Here is a 25425-nt window from a genome sequence, read left to right as displayed (position 1 = left end):
TCTGGAAGAGTACCCTTTACCACATTCAGAACAAGTGTACTGCTTCTCTCCACTGTGGATCCTTCTGTGGCTGCTAACTGCGCTTGGACGTGAGAATCGTTTGCCACTTTGGCCAGCAATATGGTTTCTCTCCAGCGTGAATTCTCATGTGATTTTTAGGAGTCATGTTGTCTGAAAAAAGCTTGCCACAGTCAGAAGAGCTTTGTTTCTTACCAGAATGAATTATTTTCTGATTGTGAAGAGAACTGTTATATGAGAATCGCATTCCAGATTCAGTACAACTGTAAGGCTTCTCTCCAGTACGACGTTTGGGAGAATTGTTTGCCACATTCCAAGCAAAGATGAGGTTTCTCTCCGGTGTGATGTCTGAAGTGTCTCTTTGTGGTGCTTTGTTGTGAGAACTGCTCATCACATTCAGGACGACAATAAGGTTTATATCCAGTATGAGTTCTGATGTGGCACTGAAGTGAGCTTAAATATAAGAATCGTTTCTCACACTCAGAACATACATACTGCATTTTCTCTTTAGTGGGAGTTTGTGTGTTTACCATATGCAGCCCAGGTAAAAATGTGCTTAACTAACGGATGAGTAAAAAAAACGGGAACCAGAAAGAGGAACCAGAGAGAGAAGAAGAAGGAGAGCGAGGAGGAAGGAGAGAGACCGTGACGCCATGGTGGTGCAGCAAAAGTTTGGGAGACAGATTATCAGCACGATAATTTACCGGAATATGAACTGCTGAGATAGACGAAGAAGTTCGATTAGACATTCTCTGGGTCTGTCTGGTGATGAACCACTCGTTAACTCAGCGAGGGGAAGTAGCAAGGTGATGAGGCAGCAGCTAACGCAGCTCAACGTGCTTCTGGTGAACGTTTGCTTATTTGGATGACGGAGACATTTTGGATTCAAACAACGGCTACCTGCTCATAGACGGCGGCAGAGAGGTCAGAAGGATTTGTTGGACTGATAATAACCTTGCCAAGTAAGCCATCTTTTTTATTTTATTTTGCTGCTCCTAATGGAGTGAAAGGACCGCTAAGTTTTTGGTCACAATGCTCCCAAGCCATGAATCAGGCCTGCAACGTTTTGTTTCAATACGAGTGACAAGACTGAATGTGTTTTATTTTAGTATTAATAGTCTAATATAGTTCTTGATTATTTTCAGTTTATTAACTGTGTTTGTGGACTTATAATTAAAGGGGAGTTCATTAATGTTTTATAACCCAGTTTCTTGGTGTTTATTATAAGTTTGTGTAGTATAAACAATTGGTTTGGGAACAAATGTAACAGGTAACTTAATCTACCTTTATTTATTTGTTATTACCTGTCCCGTATATTGCTATACTTAATTAATAATGTTTTGTTCAATGTAACCTGAGACATAAAATATTAAAGTAAGTAGAATCCTAACAAATTAGATATTAGAGTAAAGAACTCAGGGCCCTTTCTACACACAGTTGGAGTAGACGGGCTACACGTATACACTCGCATATAAGTCGAAAAATTTATGCCTTAAAATTAATTCAAAAAAACAGTGTTGACTTATCCACAGGGCAACACAATTTTCCATAGAATTTGGGTAACGGCATTGTACACTCAACGCTTCACGGAGTTAAGTCACCAGTCATCTGCCGTTACCCATGGTCTTTGAAATAATTATAAGCCAGCAATACTATTGCTAATTAGCTAGTTTTTTCCTGATTTTCATTAAATAATTCTTTAAACTGTGAAATACTTGAATTTGAGCATTAGCTTTTGCAGGTTTCGGATAACAAACATACCATTAGCTGCCACATACAACAAGATTTGGAATCAAAAGAACCAAGGCAACACGCCCAATAGCGGTAACCAGAAACATACACTTAACATTCATTTGGCGCAACGTTTTGCAGCTCTTTATTAAATTTGCATTGAATTGTTTCTGTACCCACAGAATATCTAATTTAGGTCCATCTGTTATAAAAGTTGTTTAAATTACCGTCCACCATTAATATTCCATTAAATCGCCTAGCATCTAACGCTTATAAACAGGTTTTACTTATATTACAAAACACGAGTCTACGAAATTTGAAATCCACTGACTGTAATTTGTAGTGCCAACTATCATAAAACACGGACCAGCTGCAATACAATGAACGTTTCATTTTAATTTTTTATTGCTCAAGCTAAATGAGGCGAAGTCCAGCTAACTTGAGCTACTAGCTATCGCTCTATTAGTTGATAACCACTGTCATCGATACTGCGGTTCAGTTTAGTTTCACCTACCTGATATGCTTTGACTGCTCAATTAGGCCTTCATGCGGTGGGGGTTAGTCATTATTGTAAGAGCGGGTGTTAAGAGTCCACTACTCTCCTTACCAGAATTCGGTGTCAGTTCTTCTTGGCTTGCAGGCGACCTCGGTAGCGTAGCTGACTGAGTCTCCGATGTATGGAAAGACACAAAGAGATGGTCACCCCAGTTTTGTGGACTATTTGCCAGTTATATTTATTTCTTTAAGAATACAACTGTGGACATACCGCACTGAGCTACACAAAAAATCACTTCTCTTTTTATTTTTTTCTCTATCTCCCAACTCCACCCACCAAATTTCTCCTCCCTTAAACAATCTATCAATTAACTTTATTGGAATTTCCTGATATGAACTCCTGCTTACATTAAAAAGGAAATGCGAAACACTGGAACCGCAATTCGTTGGAAGAAGCTTGAAGACACATATTAAGTTAAACTTCTTACCGGTACGATCATGAGTTCTGAAAAGATGACAAGAGCTTCGTATCCAGCATCGTTCAAACTGAAAGTTATTCAGCGTGCTGAGGAAACTAATAATTGTGTGGCTGGCAGAGAGTTTTGCGTTAGCGAAAAACTCGTAAGAGATTGAATAAAAATTAAGTCTTTTTCTACAAGCAATGCCAAAGTCTAAGAAATGGTTGTGTTTTGGACTTTGACCTTTCAGTGGACTGGAACAGGACTTGAATGACTGGATTGTTGAATGCAGGCAAAATGGATACATTGTGACTCGTTCGAGCATTCGGATACGGGCACTTCAATTGGCAAAAGACGGAAAGCATTTAATGATCGATGGTAAGCCTTTGTTGGAATTTCAAGTATCGGCTGGCTGGTGTACGTGGTTTATGAACAGATATGGGCTGTGCTTTCGTCAGTGAACAAACATCGCGCAGAAGCTGCCAAAAGATCTAGAAGAAAAGGTCAGTTCCTTTCATAAATGTATTATCATGCAAAGACAAAGGCATGACACTGATCTCAGTAACATTGGTAACATGGATGAAACGCCAATGACATTTGATATGCCGGGGAATCGAACTGTAGCGGGTATTGGTGAGAAGACCGTACTTATTAAGACAACGGACCATGAAAAAACCCATTTCACCGTTGTCCTCTCTTGCTTGGTAGATGGTACAAAGCTACGCCCAACAACAATATTCAAGAGGAAGACGTTCCTAAAGAACATAAAATTTCCTGCAGGCATTACTGTTCGTGTACACCACAAAGGCTGGATGAGGCAAAATTGTGGCTTCAAGATGTGTGGGCTTAGCGATCAGGAGCAGGGCTAAGAAAACGCCCATCACATTTGGTGTGGGAGATGTTCCGCGCTCATCCATCAGAGGATATGAAGGATAAAGCCAGGAAAATGGCGACTACGTTAGCTGTTTTTCCCGGTGGATTGACATCGATGCTCCAGCCATTAGATGTTTGTTTGAAGAAGCCATTCAAGGATAGAGTATGCAGTATGTGGCAGCAGTGCATGTGTTCCGGAGAAGTAAAATTAACAAAAGGAGGGAATTTGATGAAACCAGACAATGATTTAGTAGTTAAATGGGCAAAGGAAGCTTGGGACTCAATTCCACCAGAAATGATCAAAAAGTCATTCTTGAAATGCGGCATCAGAAATGCTATGGATGAATCAGAAGATGATGCCATCTATGAAGAAAAAGAATCAGCAGCAGATGATTCAACAGATGGCGACAGTGAAGAGGGCGATGTTTATGCTGACGACGTCACGGAAAAAGACTTTCACGTTTTACTCGGATATTCTGATGACGAAGAATCAGACTTTGAAGGATTTTTTTTATTATACAGGGTGGGCCACGAAAAAGTAGCTCTCCTCCCTGGCGAAAAAAGGCGCCCTTCCATAAAGAAAGAAAGAACTTGAAATGCAAAAATCTTTACTCACTCTTGACAGAAAGTGCTGAAAATGATTCTTTGTGGAAAGGAATACATGTCACTCAGCGCGTACTCACACATTTGCACTACGTCTACACAGCTTTCGTGATGAGGGTAGTCAATCGGCGCACCACTCTGGCAGGAAGGCGGGCGACTTTTTCGTGGGCCACCCTGTATGACTTGAATACGAATTTATTTGAAATATTCTAACTTTAAGTAAATAAATAAAAATGTTTTTGGAGTTTTAATTTTTGGTTTCTAAAATTCTTCAAATATTAAAATGTTGAAAGTCTGGGACTAGGTACATTGGGTATAATTATGAAATTCAAAGAATTTGATAGCTGTCAAGTTTAACCCTCGACTTACACACGGGTCATAACAAATTTCATAACTTTCGGCTTAAAAATACACTCGATTTATCTGCGAGATCGACTAATACGCAAAAATCTATGGTACTTGAAAACAGCTAATGTTTAAAACCTTTTTCCACGTTGAGAAAAGCAATATGGTTTCTTTCCAGTATCAATTTCTGTGTGCCTTCGAAACCTGAGTTTGTCAGAAAATTTTTCATCACATTCTGGAAAGCGGTAAAGTTTTTCTCCTGTGTATTCTTCTGTGCCTCTGAAGATTGTATCTCCTTAAGAATGACATACCACATTCTGTACAACAATGAGGTTTTTCTCCAGTGTGTATTCTTCTGTGCCTCTGAAGATTGCTGATGCATGAGAACGACTTACCACATTCTGGACAACAATGAGGTTTTACTCCTGTGTGGATTCTTCTGTGCCTCTGAAGATAGCTTATACATGAGAACGACTTTCCACATTCTGGACAACAATGAGGTTTTTCTCCAGTGTGGATTCTTCTGTGGTTCTGAAGATGGCTTCTCGTTGAGAATGACTTACTACATTCTGGACAGCAATGAGGTTTTTCTCCTGTGTGGATTCTTCTGTGCCTTTGAAGATTGCTTATATATGAGAATGATTTACCACATTCTGAACAACAGTTTTTTCCAGTATGAATTTGGATTTCTTTCTCCAGTTGCTGTCGGTCAGTTTTGATGGCTTCTGTCTGTGTTACTCCAGTAGCAGGGAGAGAACTGAACTGCAAAAAGGCTGCTGTCGGGTTCTGTGATCCTCTTGCTGATTTCTTCATACCTTTCTCTTTGTATTGAAGGGAGGGCTTACCAAATGAAGGTGGAGAGAAGCTGCCATTCTTCTGTAAATCTGAAAGAACACAAACATATTAACTATTGTTTTTTTCCCTGACACCTTTATCCAAGGTGACTCACAACATTTGAGACACAATTGGTTACATTTCTCTTGTTATTCCAACTGGAGCACAGACAGGTCATGTGACTTGCTCAAGGTCAAATGGTGTCAATAGCTGAATTTGAACCTGCAACTTCAGAGTCTGATGTCCAAATTCCTAAGCACTACCCACCTTTTAAAATAAATTAAACAGTACAAGTAAAGAGGTGGCACACTGGTTGAAATTCCTTCCTCACACGGAGGTGCCATTAATGGTGTGGCAACTCCATGTGTGTTCTTTACGTGTACTGCTGCTGTCTGTTCAATTTCTCCACCATTCTCTCCTATGTGAAAGACAGCCCTGATCTGATCAATTGATCACAAATTAAAATCAGCCAATTTTTACTCCAAATGACTTAACCGAAGACAAGCAAATTAGCTGATCTTAACATCTAATCTTGAATAATAAAATGCATGCAAGACAACATTCCAACATTACCAAAATACAGAAACACATCCTCGCCAGTTTAACGGTTTTATTGAGTTCCTACAAGAGATAACAAATTTGTGTTTTGTAATATTTTTCTACAAAAAATGTTACTCATGGAAGATTCTCTGCTAACACTTTCAACAATACAAACCTTATTCATCATCTGAGAAGTCAACACAAAAGGGACTGGTGTGAAGAACGAGCTGTTCAAAGGCTGAAGTGACCATCAAGCTTAGTCTACCTCAGTCGCCTACTCTCACTCGGCCTCCAATAATGGCAGCACTTAGAAAACTCAACCTTATAATACTGACAGCAAGAACACCAAAGACTTACTGTGACAGCAAAAACAGTGGAATTCCTAAGCCTGGACAACCAGCCACTTTCAGTCCTGGAAGATGTCACCTTCTAGATCATTTAGATCCAAGATTCCATCCACCAGTAAGTGTTAGTTGACTGATTTATTTGTATAATTAATTTACCAGGCATAAGATGTTTTGACTAAAATCCCTTTGATTAGCCTTTCAGTGAATGTGTTGGTAGATTGAAGGAAAGGGATGAAGAGTTTTACTGAGCTGGTACATAAATATAAATTGCTATCAAGTGGACGTCGATTAGTTAGAAATTGTCATCAGTCCTCTTATTTGCTGGTTGGGTAGAATGGTATGAGCCTAGTTTTTAGATCTAAATAAAATAATACTAATTACGCATAATAAGCATTGAGTGCGAATAGCCACTATACAGTTCTGAATTCTGTAACAGACATTATTATCATAATGATTTTTATCCCCAAATTAAACAATGGTACAAGGACACGTATTTCACAGATGATTGCAAATCTCAAACACATAAACTGCTTAGTGCTGATGTCTCGACCATACAGACAAACTCGGAGAGACAGACGACAGGCGAGAGATCCAAAGAAACTCCCCGCCAACAGAACTGCAGAATGCATGAAGAAATTGTCAATAAAGATAAAAATGATATTTGAGTCCGCAGCATCAGAGGTGAATCTTTATCTCTGTGAAACTCATACCACAAGAGATGCTGGGCCACTGGCTTTCTGGAGGACCAATAAAAGTCGTTGTCCTACCTGTGCCCTCCATATACGAGGTGGGACAGCGAGGGTCTGTTCAGTACAGCAGCACACGTCGTGGATGACAGGAGGACCAGACTGTCCTCAGAACATACAGAGATGCTTATATTCTTAGATAAGCGTTCACCAAAACTGTTTTGTTTTCTTCTTGTCAGAGTCGACGTCTACAAATATCTATTTGAACATTTTATTTTATTAGAAATGTGAAGTATGATTAAGACATGTCTTTTGTTTTCTTCCATTATGTGTGCATTATGGGTAAATGTTCTCTGTGTATGCTGTATGCAGTAGCACTTTATTATGGAATGTGAAGTTCATGAATGGCTAAAAATACATTTATTATTATGAAGAAAAAAAATAGACAATCAGTATTATTATTATTGATATCAGCACATCCTACTGAATTGGAATGGGTGAGCAATATCAGCTCTAAAGACTCCGATAAGAGCCTTCTTACCCAATAATGTGTCTGAATTTGGGTTTTCTCTTCGTAATTGTAATGTATGTGATGATATTTACATCCTCTAGAACCTAATCTGGACTAAAATTGAACATACAAATATATCCGCCTGTGTCAGTGGGGCACAGTGTTTAGCACAGCTGCTTTATTGTTCAGGTGTCCTGGCGTCAAATCCTGCCCACAGTTGTTCTACACAGTGACTCTGAATGACGTTTCTGGTTATTCTGGTTCTTCCTCTCATCCCCAAAAACATGCAGGTGAAGTGGAGTGGTGACTACAAATTGACCCGATGTGACTGTGGGAGACAGAAGGGCCCAAGATCATCTCCAAGTGAAGATTTCACACCACTGCCAACTTGTCCAGGCTATGCTGCCCCAGGAAGTTCAGGCTGAGAGCAGAACACAAGATGCTGGAAGAAGACCCTGAGACCCCCTGAAAGTCATCATGGCTTGTACAGGTAGCTCTTGTCACTGTTAACGTCAAAGTTCACAAGGTTAACATTAGAAAGATGAGGCACATATTAGGTGAGCACTGGCTTGAGCAAATTCCCTCTTATTTAGTGCACAGGGGAGAGGATTTGATTCTTATTTATTTATTTATTTATTTATTTATTTATTTATTTATTTATTTTTGTGGACATTTCTTCCTTAACTGTCATTCAATTTAAGAAATATACAAGCCTTTAACAAAATATGACTTTTGATATTCTCACTGAACGCGCTGCTGGCCTAACATACGTCACAGCTTCAGTCAAAGCTTCATGATGTTCAAGTCATGCGCTCAACATTTTTGATTTTTCCTTATTCACCAAGTTTTTCTAATTTATCATTTACTAGACAACCTATTACTTGATATCACACACCTGAGCAGGTGGTCTTTATCCAAGTTCAATTAATCATGTTTTCAACTCTCATTTCAATCTTCTAAAAACATCAAATCACCCACCATTAGAATTTATAAATGCTCTCTTTCTTTAATATTTAATCACATTACTCACTTATTCCAACACTCCCAGGTGACTCTTCTCCTTCTCTCCCATTTTCCTCAGTGATTTTCTCTTCAGACTCTGATAACTCTGATTTCAGCTCTGCAGAATTCTCCTGTGTAGCCAGTCGTCCCGAATTAGTGGACCAGGGCTGTAAACTGGATGGAGATTCTTCACAGGCATCTTGCTTGAAAATATCCTCAGTTTCATGCTTTTGAAGTTCAAGACCACCTGAGAAATCATTCAAATCCTCAGCTTTAATGGCAACAGTCACCCCCTTGCACTCCTCCTCCGCTTTAAAAACTGAAATTCTTTCTTCGTGATCCTCCAGCTTCACACGCACATCCTCTGGTGTGAGCCGCTCACAGTCCTCTTCTTTAATGTCCACTGTTCTTTCATCCACACCATCTTCTTTGGCAGAGGCCATGCTCTGTGAGAAACTCTTCTCTCTCTTTAAGTGTCTGCCCTTCTCTTCTCAGATTCTCTTCTCACATGGACAGCCCTGAGCTGGAGGCCATTAGACACCTCAGTGTATGGCCATGTGAAATGGGAAAGACCTGTGAAAATAAAAGTGTGAGAATTAACTTCATAAAGTCAGTAAAAATAATGAGCACACTTCAGGGTCACAGTGCCCTCCATAAGGTTTGGGTCAAAGACACATTTGTCTTGATTTCCTCCTCTGCCTCACTGTTTAAAATTACAAATCAAACAATTCAGATGAGATCAAAGTGCACTGCAGACCTTCATTAAAGGGGATTTGCATACATTTCAGTGCCACCATGTAGATATGACAACACTTTATCTACACGGCACCATCATGTTTGGACACAGCAATGGCAGGTCTATTAAAGACGTCATATTTAGGGCTTTGTTGGATATCCTCGCTGGACTTGAACCGCACATCAGGAGCTTCATTCTGTTAAGTTGTTATATTTTATATCTTATATATGTGCTCCTATTTGTAGGACTACAGGACTGCATCCCAACTGCGAGCAGGACATTCAGGGTTAGAGGAGAGTGGGTTTGTAGGAGGATACTCATGATGGTGTGTTTTATAGGAGAGAAGAATAAAAAGTGTGTGGCTAACATCAAAGGTGTTGTGTTTTTATTTAAGTTTAACATTCATAGTAGAGGATGGCTGCTAATTATAGAATCCTGCCAGCATTTGACATGAGAAAGAAATACGATAGCTGAAAAATGAAGATTTAATATGGACACGGGTTACTGAGCTTAGAAATAAAAAACACGCTCTTGGGGTTGGACTGTCGCTTACAGGGACAGCATTGAGATGTCAATTTGAGCAGAAGACCTGAACAAAGATGAAGGTGCGTCTATTCTGATAGAAAGGCTTGATGTTGTGTTTAAAGGAGAAAAAGGATCGTAACCTATGAGGATATTCAGATTTTACAGAGTTAAAAGGACGAGTGCAGTTTCTATGGTGGATTATATCATCGATTTGGAGCAGAGAAATTTGAACCTCATCATCACAGATTTTAACAAAAAAGTAATTTTCTGGAGATGTTCATGACATTTTAAGGTAGCTTTAGTGAAAAATTAGCAAATTTTAAAATACAGGGGTTTTACTTTTTTTCTCACCTCCCACCTCCCTCTATGCTGGAAAAAAATATCAATAAGTCTCCTTTTAAAGATCCCAGAGGACTGTGGGAAAAGGATCTGTAACTCAACATCTCAGAAACATAGTGAATGGCAGAAATGCATAGAATTCACTCAAGCTCCATATGTGCAAAGCATACAATTAATTAAAATTACCTATTGAGTTCATCTCTCTCATTTAAAAATTATCCAAAAAGGTTTCCAGGCCAAGACCCAAACTGTGAATGTCACAATCAAGTTTCAGCCTCACTGGGTCACATGTTTACGCCTGCGCCAAATTAACGTCATTCTGGACCAAAATCTTTAAATGCCTTTCAGACAGACTTGGTGTCACAATCCCCCCTAAGCCATTAACAGCTGTGTTAGGTGGGCTCACAGAGGGGCTTAAAGTAGAGAAGGACAAACAATCTGTCATTGCCTTTACTACACTATTGGCACATAGACTTATCTTGGTCAACTGGAAGAATCCTAACTCTCCTCTATTAAGTTAGTGGGTAACTGATGTTTTATATTATTTGAAATTGGAAAAAATCAAATTCTCACTTCGAGGATCAATGGAGAACTTTTTGAAAACTTGGCAGGATCTGAGCAATAAAATGTTAGAATAAGCATTTAAATTGAGAAAGCAGAGTCTCTCACCTCTTGTTTTAATTCTACTGTATTTATTTTTATACTTATCTACATATTTTAAGCGAGCGGAAGCACAGAGCAGCGGCATCTCCAACAGGCATGTAGACCTTCGCAAGCACCTGAGCAAGTTCATCTGACGTAAAGCCGGCAGCTGACCAGTAGAAATAACCGGCAGTGAAAAATTAAAGTCGATCGCTCAGCGGATGGTGGAAACTTAAACCCGAACGTCTCTTAGTGATTCAGCTGAACACGGAAAGCGCCGAAGCACCTGTAAAAACGGCAAAGATGACTTCAACACTTAACGTAAGTTCTATCTGCTCTCTGCCCATCGAGTGTACGTTTATATGTTGTGTGTCCTGCAGTATGTACAGTTCAGGTTGTCCGGCCGACAGTGTAGATAGCTTCACCTGCCAAAAGTGTTTAGTTAATTTAGAGTTGGTCGGGAAAATACGCGAATTGGAGGACCACGTTAGGAATCTGATAGCGATTAGGCAAACCGAAAATTGGATCGACTCGGTTTGTTTAGACAATTCGGCTACGTCTGATTCAGCTTCAGTCTCTCCAGGTCCCACTGTAGTCAGTGAGCGGCCAAAATCAGCAGCACCAATTCAGCCACTGGGCGAGTGGGTAACAGTAAGACGGGGGTCTAAGAATCCAAAATGTAGTCCCCCGGCACCCAGGTCACCAATTCGGACCCAGAACAGGTTCTCAGCACTCCGCAGCCGCCTGTGGAAACTGAGAATAATAAAGTGCTCATAATTGGCGATCCCATAGTGCGGAATGTTAGAATTCCAAACTCCAAACTCTGTTAAACCAGCAGTTAATGTTAAGAGCCTCGCAGGGGCCAAGATTTCTGGCATAGAGGCCGCATTGGACCATGTCGCTGACGATGAAGTATCTACCTTATTGCTGCATGTCGGCACTAATGATATTTATTTACAGCAATCTGAGGTATTAAAGAGGAACTTCATCTCTCTATGCACCAAAAATAAAAGAAAATGTCACAATTTAATTGTATCTGGTCCCTTACCAAGATTATATAGAGGGGATGTGATTTATAGCAGATTGCATTCCTTTCACTGCTGGCTAGAAACCTGGTGTGCAAATAAAAGCATAGTGTTTGTGAACAATTGGGATGATTTTTGGGAAAAGCCTGGATTTTTCAGAAGAGATGGTCTTCATCCTAACTGGAGGGGATCTTATGTATTATCTCAAAATATGGCAGCAAAACTGCCTGGTTGACTGATTAGAGGACCATCCAGGCCACAGTCATGTGATCTTAAATCACAGGCTGTTGTTTATCCCACCTGTTATTTTCCTGAAGCTGTTACCCATAATCCCTGTTGTGGGGCATCCAGTAAATTCCGTCTTGATACAAACCTTAAATTAATTGATAACCAAAAAATAAGCTGTATAAGTAGACCAAGGGATAAAACAAGACCCTCCACCAGGGGCATCTGTAATAGAAATTTAATTCAAATTAAAACAAAAAATATATCAGCAGTTCAGAAAGAACCATGCAGTTTTAAATGCTGTTTATTGAACATTCGCTCTCTTGGCACTAAAGCTGTTTTAGTAAATGATATCATATTAAGTACAAAATCTGATCTGTGTCTTCTCACTGAAACCTGGCTTAGTAAATGTGACACTGTCCTCTAGCTGAGGAGTCACCAGATGGATACTCGTTCCTACATAAGTCTAGAGATTCTGGTCGAGGAGGAGGCCTTGGAATAATTCATTGTAACAAAATGCAAATCACTCCTAAAAATGTAGGCAGCTTTACATCCTTCGAGGTATTCATTCTAAATATTAAAACAGATTCCAACACAATTATAGTGCTAGTCTACAGACCACCAGGCCATATTCATTGTTCATGACTGAATTTAGCAACCTTTTATCTGATCTATACTAATAAAAGGCAAAGCCCTCACTCACTCACTCACTCACTCACTCACTCACTCACTCACTCACTCACTCACTCACTCACTCACTCACTCACTCACTCACTCATCACTAATTCACTAATTCTCCAACTTCCCGTGTAGGTAGAAGGCTGAAATTTGGCAGGCTCATTCCTTACAGCTTACTTACAAAAGTTGGGCAGGTTTCATTTCGAAATTCTACGCCTAATGGTCATAACTGGAAGGTATTTGTCTCCATATACTGTAATGGAGTTGAGCTAGATGGGCGTAGGGGGGCATAGTTTCGTGTGACATCATCACGCCTCCCACGTAATCACGTGAACTGACTGTCAACGCAGTACATAGAAAACAAGGAAGAGCTCCAAAAAGCACTGAAGAAAACATACATTATACAATTGAGAAGGCAGCAAAACAATAAGAAGCAACCGAGTGACACATACAACCATAATCATGAGTGCAGCTACTTCGGAAACAAAGCAAGGTGTAAACCTAAAGTTTAAATTAAGTTCATAGACAGGCTGCCGCTGGCGTTTGTCATGCCCACGACTAATGCGGGATACAAGTTTAATGAGAGGATGCAGGGTATAAACGAGAGTTTTGATCACTTTGTAACTAAGTTAAATTTGCTGGTGAATGGCTGTGCTTATGCAAATTCCGAAAGACTGTGTTTGTGGGGGGATTGACAGTTAAGGCGGGTGGGGGAGTCACGTCATCATCTCCCCTCCCATTCACCTCATTTCGCTCTGAGCTGAGCTCCGCGGCTAACGCAGTCTTGCGGAAGCAACTTTGTGATGCGGCCACTAAATACTCACAGAAAAATCCACAAGTTAATACACACGCTGTCTCTAGAGTTTCTCAACACTCTGAATCCTCCAGGCACTACTTACAAAATGTTACATTGACAATCGTGTTACGTTATTTTTAAAATGTTTCCTTTTCTTAGCAAAAAGCACAGCTGAGAAGTTTCGATGCATGTGCTCCATAACGCGTTAAAAAATAACGCATTTAATCACACTTTGCATTCCAAGCAAAGGGGAACTTCTGTCAATGCAAGATTTCCTGGTACACTGATTACATAGATGCACACATCAGAGCTACAAAAATGTAAGAGTCGGAAGAAAGCACGTTGCTATGACTGATTGGAGGAAAATTTCGTTTCAAAACACTACCCGACGGAAGCCTTGATAAAAGTGTGGTTTTGTGCAAACTGTGCAAAAAGGAGTTTGCATACCACCCAATCACTTCAACCTTACAGTACCATCTAAATGCAAAACATGTTACAGCGAGCACAGAAACTGTGTATGCTGTTAGCACTAGCAGTAGCAGTTCGAGTACCAACAAAAGGTGTCGGCAGCCCAAACCTGATGAAATGACTGGCTTCAGGACCAAAATTAGTAAGTCAACATCGGTCAAACACATACAAGCATATTCATGAGTGCAGCCACTTTGAAAACAAAGCAAGGTGTAAACCTAAAGTTTAAATTAAGTTCATAGACAGACTGCCACTGCCGTTTGTCATGCCCACGGCTAATGCGGGATACAAGTCTAATGAGAGGACGCAGGGAATAAATGAGAATTTTGATCACTTTGTAACTAAGTTAAAATTTCCGCGACGCTCATATCGTCAGCGAAGACCTCTCTCTACACTATATTAAAGAAAATGGCAAGTTTCCTTTCTTTACACCTTTTTTCCTTTTATCCCCAACCAAAGCCTTTCTCTCTTAACACTGCAGAGGACACAAAAATGATTTTCTTTTAATTGCTGGTAATGCCGGTAAGGCACATTACCACAGGCAGAAATTTGGACGTTCACATAGAAAATGTAATTTCTATACCACAGCCGTCGTGTAGCGCCTTTTAAAAGAGATCTACTACCAAGAGATCATCCATATACATTTTAGCTGCTGTTAGTACTACTTACCTGTTATGTTATACCATCTTTAAAATGTAGCTTACCCGAAACCACTCCACTGGTGCTCAGTGTATCTTTACTTCTTAAAACGTTAATGTTTTACTGTTTAATAGCTTATAGACTACAATTTATTTTTTTCCCTTGCACTCAGTGAGCGAGGTCAATGGGTGATCAGTTATATATATATATCAGTATATATATATATATATATATATATATATATATATATATATATATATATATATATATATATATATATATATATGAATGACCTCCAAAGAGCGCGGAGACTTTTGATCATGTGAACATGTCTGCAAAAAGTGGAGTCTCCTGCCCTGCAAAACTCGAGCAGCCGGCGCGCGCGCAACGCTGTGCCAGCCTTTGAGACGCTGACTGCGCTTCTGCCTTAAGTCAAAGTGAGCACTTTTAATTGTTTTCCTCCTCCCCCTGCGCTATAGCCCAGACAAGTGCAAAAACAAGATCCCTTTTCTACACCGCGACAAACTAATATTAAGGCGCTTCGCACTTTCTTTTGCACGTGTACGATTATGAGGTCCTCAGCTCGGATTATGAAGACACACACAGGAGTGGAGGACCAACAGTGCTATCACAGCCGAATAATTTCAGGGACGTCTCACCAGTCTACACAAGACCCACCGCGACTGTCCCGAAAAGGCGCTCATAATTTCAGCGAACACATCTCTCTACACTATATAAAAGAAAAAGGCAAGTTTCCTTTCTTTACACCTTTTTTCCTTTTATCCCAAACCAAAGCCTGTCTCTCTTAACACTGTAGAGGACACAAAACTAATTTTCTTAAATTGCTGGTAATGCCGGTAAGGCACATTACCAGAGGCAGAAATTTGGACGTTCACATAGAAAATGTAATTTCTATGCCACAGCCGTCATGTAGCGCCTTTCAAAAGGGATCTACTACCGAGAGATGATCTATATTCATTTCAGCTGCTGTTAGTACTACTTATCTGTTGTGTTACACCGTCTTTAAAATGTAGTTTACCCGAAACCACTCCAGTAATGCTCAATGTAGCTTTACTTCTTAAAATGTTAATGTTTTACTGTTTAATAACTTATAGACTACATTTTATTATTTTTCCCTTGCACTCAGTGACCAAAGCTATACACACACATATAGACACATACAAACACTCACCTAAAGGATTATTAGGAACAGCATATGGTGTTTGACCCCCTTTCGCCTTCAGAACTGCCTTAATTCTACGTGGCATTGATTCAACAAGGTGCTGAAAGCATTCTTTAGAAATGTTGGCCCATATTGATAGGATAGCATCTTGCAGTTGATGAAGATTTGTGAGATGCACATCCAGGGCACGAACCTCCCGTTCCACCACATCCCAAAGATGCTCTATTGGGTTGAGATCTGGTGACTGTGGGGGCCATTTTAGTACAGGGAACTTATTGTCATGTTCAAGAAACCAACTTGAAATGATTCGAGCTTTGTGACATGGTGCATTATCCTGCTGGAAGTAGCCATCAGAGGATGGGTACATGGTGGTCATGAAGGGATGGACATGGTCAGAAACAATGCTCAGGTAGCCCGTGGCATTTAAACGATGCCCAATTGGCACTAAGGGGCCTAAAGTGTGCCAAGAAAACATCCCCCACACCATTACACCACCACCACCAGCCTGCACAGTGGTAACAAGGCATGATGGATCCATGTTCTCATTCTGTTTATGCCAAATTCTGACTCTACCATTTGAATGTCTCAACAGAAATCGAGACTCATCAGACCAGGCAACATTTTCCCAGTCTTCAACTGTCCAATTTTGGTGAGCTCATGCAAATTGTAGCCTCTTTTTCCTATTTGTACTGGAGATGAGTGGTACCCGATGGGGTCTTCTGCTGTTGTAGCCCATCCGCCTCAAGGTTGTGCATGTTGTGGCTTCACAAATGCTTTGCTGCATACCTCGGTTGTAACGAGTGGTTATTTCAGTCAAAGTTGCTCTTCTATCAGCTTGAATCAGTCGGCCCATTCTCCTCTGACCTCTAGCATCAACAAGGCATTTTCGCCCACAGGACTGCCACATACTGGATGTTTTTCCCTTTTCACACCATTCTTTGTAAACCCTAGTAATGGTTGTGCGTGAAAATCCCAGTAACTGAGCAGATTGTGAAATACTCAGACCGGCCCGTCTGGCACCAACAACCATGCCACGCTCAGAATTGCTTAAATCACCTTTCTTTGCCATTCTGACATTCAGTTTGGAGTTCAAGAGATTGTCTTGACCAGGACCACACCCCTAAATGCATTGAAGCAACTGTCATGTGATTGGTTGATTAGATAATTGCATTAATGAGAAATTGAACAGGTGTTCATAATAATCCTTTAGGTGAGTGTATATATACATATATGTATATGTATATATATGTATATATATATATATATACCTGTGTGTGTATATATATATATATATATATATATATATATATATATATACCTGTGTGTATATATATATGTATGTATGTATGTATGTATGTATGTATGTATGTATGTATGTATGTATGTATGTATGTATGTATATATATATATATATCTTGTCACGCTTGGGTCACAGATTTGCACAGAGACACAGAAGGTCGTAGAAAAAAAGAAGGATTTTTATTCAGACACCGCAAACAAATGAGCTTAAATGTGCTCCATGACAAGTCAGAGATGACAGTTCGCTAGGAGCAGAGAGAGATAAAAGCAAACAATCAATTCCAAAACTGACAGGCGCCATGCAAGGCTTATAAGTCGGCAGAGTACCACATGAGGCTTGTATTACCCGTTATAGTGCAAGGATAAGGAGCAATGTGTAGTCAGTGTTTCAGGGTTTGTGGTTTTCCCAGGGGCGTCTGTCTCTATTTGGGGTGCGATCAGCCCTCCAGCTCACAATATATATATATATATATATATATATATATATATTATATATATATATACACACACACATATACACACACCTATCTACATTATATATACACACACTATATATACACACACATACATACATACATACACCCACACACATATATATAATTTGTGTGTGTGTATGTATGTATGTATGTGTATATGTAGATATGTATATATATATTGTGGACGCGGCCCGGACACAAACAGGCGGACATGTTGTTCATCAAACCCCCACACGTTTATTTACAATATTTATAACAATAGCAATGGTCACACAGACCCAGTTCAGTCCAAATAGTGCACAAACCCCAAACACACACAGTCCTGGCCACAATATGCCTTCTCTTCGGGCCGCCTCCACACTCTCCTCGTGCCTCGTCCTGCTTCCACCCGACTCCAGCGCTGAATGAATGGAGACGGCCCCTTTTAAACAGTCCCCGGATGAGCCCCAGGTGTTCCCGGCATTCCTCCTCTGGCCACGCCCCAGCATGGCAGAAGTGCCGGCTGTCCTCCCGGCAGCTCTCCGGGTGCCGTCCTAAATCTTCCCCCCAGCAGGTTCTGGTGTGGCGGAAGTGCTGGGGAAACAAGTCCTCAAGGCATTGGGGCGCCTCCTGGCGGTGACCACGGGCCCCTACAGGGTGGAGCTTCCATGCCCTGTACCCGTGGCCCCAGAGCAACCAGGAAGGCGGCCCCCACGTGATCCAGGGTGGGCTCTGACCCTCTTCCGGTCCCTCATGGCGTCCCGGCCGGGTCGTTGCCCCTGGCATCCCTGACAATATGTAGACTCAAACCCATTATGACAGCAGCAATCCAAGCTGTGAGAAAACACTAAAAAGGAGGCGTGTCAGACGTCGTGGTACATTTTCTGATGCAGCTAGACGAAAACAACTTCGTGATGCTGCGGCCAAATACACAAAATAATTACTTTGACAATCATGTTATGTTATTTTCAAAATGTTTCCTTTTCTTTTTCATTACTTCTTTAACACACTACTTCTCCGCTGCGAAGCGCTGGTATTTTGCTAGTTTGGCTATAAATTATGATCACGTAGTTCTGATGGGAGATTTTAATGTACACATTGATGTGGAAACTGACACTTTTAGCAAATGTTTTACTTATTTGTTAAATTCAGTAGGATTTTGTCAGATTGTCAAAGGTCCAACTCATAATCATAACCACACATTAGATTTAATTATAACTTAAAAAGTTGAAATTCAAAATGTAAATATTACTCCATTAAATTAACTTATTTCTGATCACTACTTAATTACATTTGATTTAGTCCTGCCCTTGCCAACGCACTCACAGCTCAGAATACTATTCTACAATAATAGATAGCAATAATAAAAATCCTCAGGTACTGTTTAGAACAGTGGCTAAATTAACAAATGGGAATTCAGATCAACAGTGCAAAATACCAACAGATATTAGCAGTACAGACTTTATGAACGTCTTCAATGAGAAAATGAAAAATATAAGATCCCAGATCTCAATATCAGAGTACAAACCAAATACTAGCTTAGCAGACCCTGTCTCAAATTGCATTCAGCACTTTAGTAATTTTAATCCTGTAACTGAGCAGTGACTCTGAACTTTAATTTCTAAAATGAAGCCCACTACTTGTTCCCTAGATCCAGTGCCAACAAAACTAGTAAAAAGTGCAATGCACGTTCTTGCAGCGCCTATTCTAACCGTTATCAATAGTTTATTACTGCATGGCACCGTACCTGATGTACTATAAGTGTCAGTCATTAAACCTTTACTTAAAAAGTCAGACCTAGACCCACACATACTAAATAACTATAGGCCTATTTCAAATTTACCATTTCTCTCTAAAATACTAGAAAACGTAGTCGCCAGTCAGCTTCAGTCACACCTTACGCGTTACAATTTATTTCAGAAATTCCAGTCTGGTTTTCGCACTGGTCATAGTACAGAAACGGCACTAATGCGGGTTGTAAATGACATTCTGATATCCTCTGATGAAGGAAATTCCACTGTAATTATGTTGTTAGACTTAAGTGCAGCATTTGACACCATTGACCATTCTATTTTACTGCACAGGCTAGAAAATGATGTTGGGCTTACAGGCCCCGTGCTCGCTTGGTTCAGTTCTTATTTATCACATTGATTCCAGTATGTACAGAAATGTGCTGACAGGACTCCATCATTATACACAGAAGTTCAATATGGTGTCCCGCAGGCCTCAGTACTGGGACCTTTACTGTTTTCACTTTACATGCTTCCACTGGGATCTCTCATTAGGAAACATAATGTTAATTTTCACTTGTATGCAGATGACACCCAGTTATACCTTTCATTTAAATCAAATGAAGTATCTCCGATGTTGTCTTTAATTAGGTGTGTTAGTGAATTAAAGGAATGGATGAATGAGAACTACTTGTCTTTAAATACAGATAAAACAGAGATGTTAATTGTTGGAGGGAATGACGCTGATCACAGCAAAATGTTGTCATCATTTAACTCAGTTGGAATCCCTATTAATTTTACTGAATCAGCCCGCAATCTAGGAGTTATCTTTGACTGTAGCATGTCATTTAAAGCACATATTACAAAGTCATCCAAATCATGTTTCTTCCATCTTAAAAATGTTAGGAAATTAAGGCACTTTCTATATAAACAGGATTCTGAGAAATTAATTCATGCATTTATCTCTAGTAGGATTGACTACTGCAATGCGGTGTTCACTGGCTGTTCAAACTGTTCTCTATACAGCCTCCAGTTAATCCAAAATGCGGCTGCAAAAATTATTACAAGAACAAGAAAATATGAACACATAACTCCAGTTCTTAAATCTTTACACTGGCACCCGGTTAAGTTTAGGGCAGATTTCAAAATCCTCCTTTTAACATATCCATCCATCCATCCATCCATCCTCTTCCGCTTATCCGAGGTCGGGTCGCGGGGGCAGCAGCTTAAGCAGAGAGGCCCAGACTTCCCTCTCCCCGGCCACTTCTTCCAGCTCTTCCGGAGAATCCCAAAGCTTCCCGGGCCAGCCGGGAGACATAGTCCCTCCAGCGTGTCCTGGGTCTTCCCCGGGCCTCCTCCCGGTTGGACGTGCCCGAACACCTCACCAGGGAGGCGTCCAGGAGGCATCCTGATCAGATGCCCGAGCCACCTCATCTGACTCCTCTCGATGCGGAGGAGCAGCGGCTCTACTCTGAGCCCCTCCCGGATGACTGAGCTTCTCACCCTATCTTAAAGGGAAAGCCCAGACACCCTGCGGAGGAAACTCATTTCAGCCGCTTGTATTCGCGATCTCGCTCTTTCGTCACTACCCATAGCTCATGACCATAGGTGAGGGTAGGAGCGTAGATCGACTGGTAAATTGAGAGCTTTGCCTTACGGCTCAGCTCCTTTTTCACCACGACAGACCGATGCAGAGCCCGCATCACTGCGGATGCCGCACCGATCCGCCTGTCGATCTCACGCCCATTCTTCCCTCACTCGTGAACAAGACCCCAGATACTTGAACTCCTCCACTTGGGGCAGGATCTCTCCCCCAACCCTGAGAGGGCACTCCACCCTTTTCCGGCTGAGGACCATGCTCTCGGATTTGGAGGTGCTGATTCTCATCCCAGCCGCTTCACACTCAGCTGCGAACCGATCCAGAGAGAGCTGAAGATCACGGCCTGATGAAGCAAACAGGACAACATCATCTGCAAAAGCAGTGACCCAATCCTGAGTCCACCAAACCGACCCCTTCAACACCCTGGTTGCGCTAGAAATTCTGTCCATAAAAGTTATGAACAGAATCGGTGACAAAGGGCAGCCCTGGCGGAGTCCAACTCTCACTGGAAACGGGCTCGACTTACTGCCGCAATGCGGACCAAGCTCTGACACCGGTTGTACAGGACCGAACAGCTCTTATCAGGGGTCCGTACCCCATACTCCCGAGCACCCCCACAGGATTCCCGAGGGACACGGTCGAATGCCTTTTCCAAGTCCACAAAACACATGTAGACCGGTGGGCAAACTCCCATGCACCCTCCAGGACTCTGCTAAGGGTGAAGAGCTGGTCCACTGTTCCGCGACCAGGACAAAACCACACTGTTCCTCCTGAATCCGAGGTTCACTATCCGACGGACCCTCCTCTCCAGAACCCCGAATAGACTTTTCCAGGGAGGCTGAGGAGTGTGATCCCTCTATAGTTGGAACACACCCTCCGTCCCCTTTTAAAGAGGGGACCACCACCCCGGTCTGCCAATCCAGAGGCACTGTCCCGATGTCCATGCGATGTTGCAGAGACGTGTCAACCAAGACAGTCCTACAACATCCAGAGCCTTAAGGAACTCGGTATCTCATCCACCCCGGGCCCTGCCACCAAGGAGTTTTTGACCACCTCGGTGACTTCAGTCCCAGAGATGGGAGAGCCCACCTCAGAGTCCCCAGGCTCTGCTTCCTCATTGGAAGGCATGTTAGTGGGATTGAGGAGGTCTTGAAGTACCCCCACCCACCCTAACGCCCGAAGTGAGGTCAGCAGCGCACCATCCCCACCATATACGGTGTTGACACTGCACTGCTTCCCCTCCTGAGACGCCGGACGGTGGACCAGAATCTCCTCGAAGCCGTCCAAAGTCGCTCTCCATGGCCTCTCAAACTCCTCCCATGCCCGAAGTTTTGCCTCAGCAACAACCGAAGCCGCTTCCGCTTGGCCTGCCGGTACCTATCAGCTGCCTCCAGAGACCCACAGGACAAAAAAGTCCTATAGGACTCCTTCTTCAGCTTGACGGCATCCCTCACCGCCGTGTCCACCAACGGGTTGGGGATTGCCGCCACGACAGGCACCACCACCTTGCGCCACAGCTCCGGTCAGCCGCCTCAACAATAGAGGCACGGAACATGGCCCATTCGACTCAATGTCCCCACCTCCCTCGGGGCGGGTTGAAGTTCTGCCGAGGTGGGAGTTGAAGCTACTTCTGACAGGGGACTCTGCCAGCCGCTCCCAGCAGACCCTCACAACACGCTTGGGCCTACCAGGTCTGACCGCATCTTCCCCACCATCGAAGCCAACTCACCACCAGGTGGTGATCAGTTGACAGCTCCCCCCTCTCTTCACCCGAGTGTCCAAGACATATGGCGCAAGTCCGGCGACCGACCACAAAGTCGATCATCGACCTGAGGCCTAGGGTGTCCTGGTGCCAAGTGCACATATGAACACCCTTATGCTTGAACATGGTGTTCGTTATGGACAATCCGTGACGAGCACAGAAGTCCAATAACAAAACACACTCGGGTTCAGATCGGGGCCATTTCTCCCAATCACGCCCTTCCAGGTCTCACTGTCATTGCCCACGTGAGCATTGAAGTCTCCCAGCAAAATGAGGGAATCCCCAGAAGGTATGCCCTCTAGCACCCCTCCAGAGACTCCAAAAAGGGTGGATACTCCAAACTGCTGTTCGGCGATACGCACAAACAACAGTCAGGACCCTTCCCCACCCGGCGGAGGGAGGCCACCCTCTTGTCCACCGGGGTAAACCCCAATGCACAGGCTCCAAGTCGGGGGGCAATAAGTATGCCCACACCTGCTCGCGCTCTCACCGGGGCAACTCCAGAGTGGTAGAGAGTCCAGCCCCTCTCAAGGAGATTGGTTCCAGAGTCCAAGCTGTGCGTCGAGGTGAGTCCGACTATATCTAGCCGGAACCTCTCGACCTCGCGCACTAGCTCAGGCTCCTTCCCTTCAGAGAGGTGACATTCCACGCCCCAAGAGCCAGTTTCTGTAGCCGAGGATCAGACCGCCAAGGTCCCGCCTCGCCACCACCCAACTCACACTGCACCCAACCTCCTTGGCCTCTCCCATAGGTGGTGAGCCCATGGGGAGGAGGACCCACGTTACGTCTTCGGGCTGTGCCTGGCCGAGCCTCATGGAGCCTGGCTCCAGAGGGGGGCCCCGGTGACCCGCGTCCAGGCAAGGGAAAACATCGTCCAAGGTTTTTCTTCTTCATCGGAGGATGAAGATCCTTTTAACATATAAAGCATTAAATGGCCAAGGTCCGACTTACTTGTCTGAACTTATCATGTGTCAGGGATGCAAGGGGCCATGACCCGGCCGGGACGTCATCAGGGACCGGATGTGTGTCTGTGCCCGACCCTGGATCACGTGGGGGTTGCCTTCCGGGTTGCTCTGGGGGCCACGGGTACAGGGCATGGAAGCTCCACCCTGTAGGGGCCCATGGTCACCGCCAGGAGGCGCCCCAATGCCTTGGGGACCTGTTACCCCAGCACTTCCGCCACACCAGGAAGTGCTGGGGAGATGACTTTGGACGTTAACCGGAGATCTGCCGGGAGGACTGCCGGCACTTTTGCCACGCTGGGACGTGGCCAAGGGAGGAATGCCGGGAACACCTGGTGCTCAACCGGGTAGTGAATAAAAGGGGCCGTCTCCATTCATTCGAGGCTGGAGTCGGGAGGAGGAAGGACGAAAGCTCAGGAGAGCTGTGGAGGCGGCCCGAAGAAAGGCATTGTGGCCAGGACTGTGACTTTGGGGCTTGTACACTGACTTTATTGAACTGGGTCTGAGTGACCAATATTGTTGTAAATAGTTTTGTATAATAAACGTGTGGTGGTGTGAAAACAACATGTCCGCCTGTCTGTGTCCGGGTCAACGTCCACACATGACTTACAAAGCTGAGCGCACATTAAGATCTCAAGATGCCGGTCTGCTTAGGATTCCAAGGATTAATAAAATAACAGTGGGAGGTCGAGCTTTTACTTACAGGACCCCCTAAACTGTGGACTGGTCTGCCTGCTTCTATAAGAGATGCCCCTTCGGTCTCAGCTTTCAAATCCTGTTTGAAGACTCACTACTTCAGTTTAGCACACCCTGACTAGAGCTGCTGATTAACTGTACAGACTGCATCTCTGTTGTTAGTCATTAGCACTAAAACATAAGTAACATGATTGTTATAATTGAATATTAACTCTCACCTATTCTGTTTCTGTCTTCGGTACTCAAATGTGGCACTTGGTGCCACGGCCCACCTGCCAAGTTGTTTGCCTGCCTATGGTAAAGTCATTACTGTTGGAGGATCGCAGGAATCATGGGAAAGAGGGGTCCTTTCATTGGATTGGCTGGCCCAGCACTGTTTTAGCCGTGGAATGGCCAAATGGGGGAGGCAGCTTGATGGATGAGGTCTCCAGGACTCTAAAAATATCCAAATCTTATTATGGGATATCATCTACTGTTAAATTCTGCTCCGTACTCCTAACATTTTTATTTTTATGTTGTATTGAGGATTTGTTCTGCTCTGTGTATTGTATTGTATTGACCCCATTCTTTTGACTCTTTGAACTGCCTTTCCCAAGGTTTCTTCCATTTTTCCCTACATGTTTTTTTTAGGAGTTTTTCCTTGTCTTCTTAAAGAGTCAAGGCTGGTGGGCTGTCAAGAGGCAGGGCCTGTTAAAGCATATTGCGGCACTTCCTGTGTGATTTTGGTGAAGTTTTACTCTGCTGACCAAGCTATTTCTCATAGGTAGGGGTCGACTTGTCTTAAACCTAGTTTTATTAAATTTGATTTGCTTGCATGGAATGTTATTTGATTTTAATAAAATTAATAAAATGTTATTAAAATATTGTAATATTATAATCACTCATAATGTGGTCATTTTTTCATTTTGGGGACAGCATAGTATTTTCACAAACTATAGAGCTGGAAATGAGCATTAAAAACGACATGAGAACCATTTCTGCTCACTTATATTTATGTAGAAATAGCCAGTCAAAGTCCTGATCCAGCAGAGTGTTCAAACTTTGTGATCTTAAATCTCCTTATTATTGTTGATCCAAGACCCGTGCAATTTCAGTTCCATGGGTCACTCAGATGACCAAATCAGCAGGCCACTTTTGATTCAATAGAATTGCTGCTTACATCAAAAGAATCTCCACTGACGGTCCATTGTCTATTGGGTGTCTGGCTCTTAAGCTAATAACA

General features: G+C 42.6%; 2 protein-coding genes across 5 annotated transcripts in view; both read right to left on the bottom strand.

Moving 5' to 3' along the window:
- Positions 1–25425, bottom strand: part of LOC120528485 (zinc finger and SCAN domain-containing protein 2-like) — a 422905-nt gene that overhangs the window by 2602 nt on the left and 394878 nt on the right. For 3 of the 4 annotated variants that reach the window (XM_039752663.1, XM_039752662.1, XM_039752661.1), the window contains exons 2-3: positions 8472–9016; positions 4475–5407 (exon numbers count right to left, since the gene is read on the bottom strand). In XM_039752663.1, the coding sequence (XP_039608597.1) occupies positions 4752–5407; positions 8472–8886 (1071 nt within the window). In that variant the 5' untranslated portion in view covers positions 8887–9016 and the 3' untranslated portion in view covers positions 4475–4751. Of the gene's footprint in view, positions 1–4474; positions 5408–8471; positions 9017–25425 lie in introns of those variants that run through there. The other variant, XM_039752664.1, reaches the window with a different exon arrangement.
- LOC120528477 (zinc finger protein 502-like) overlaps positions 1–25425 on the bottom strand; it is a 691287-nt gene that overhangs the window by 313783 nt on the left and 352079 nt on the right. The gene's annotated exons all lie outside the window — the stretch shown is intronic.

Source organism: Polypterus senegalus, chromosome 4 (genome assembly GCF_016835505.1).
Source record: "Polypterus senegalus isolate Bchr_013 chromosome 4, ASM1683550v1, whole genome shotgun sequence".
Lineage (NCBI taxonomy): Eukaryota > Metazoa > Chordata > Cladistia > Polypteriformes > Polypteridae > Polypterus > Polypterus senegalus.
This window is presented reverse-complemented; position numbering and strand designations above follow the sequence as displayed.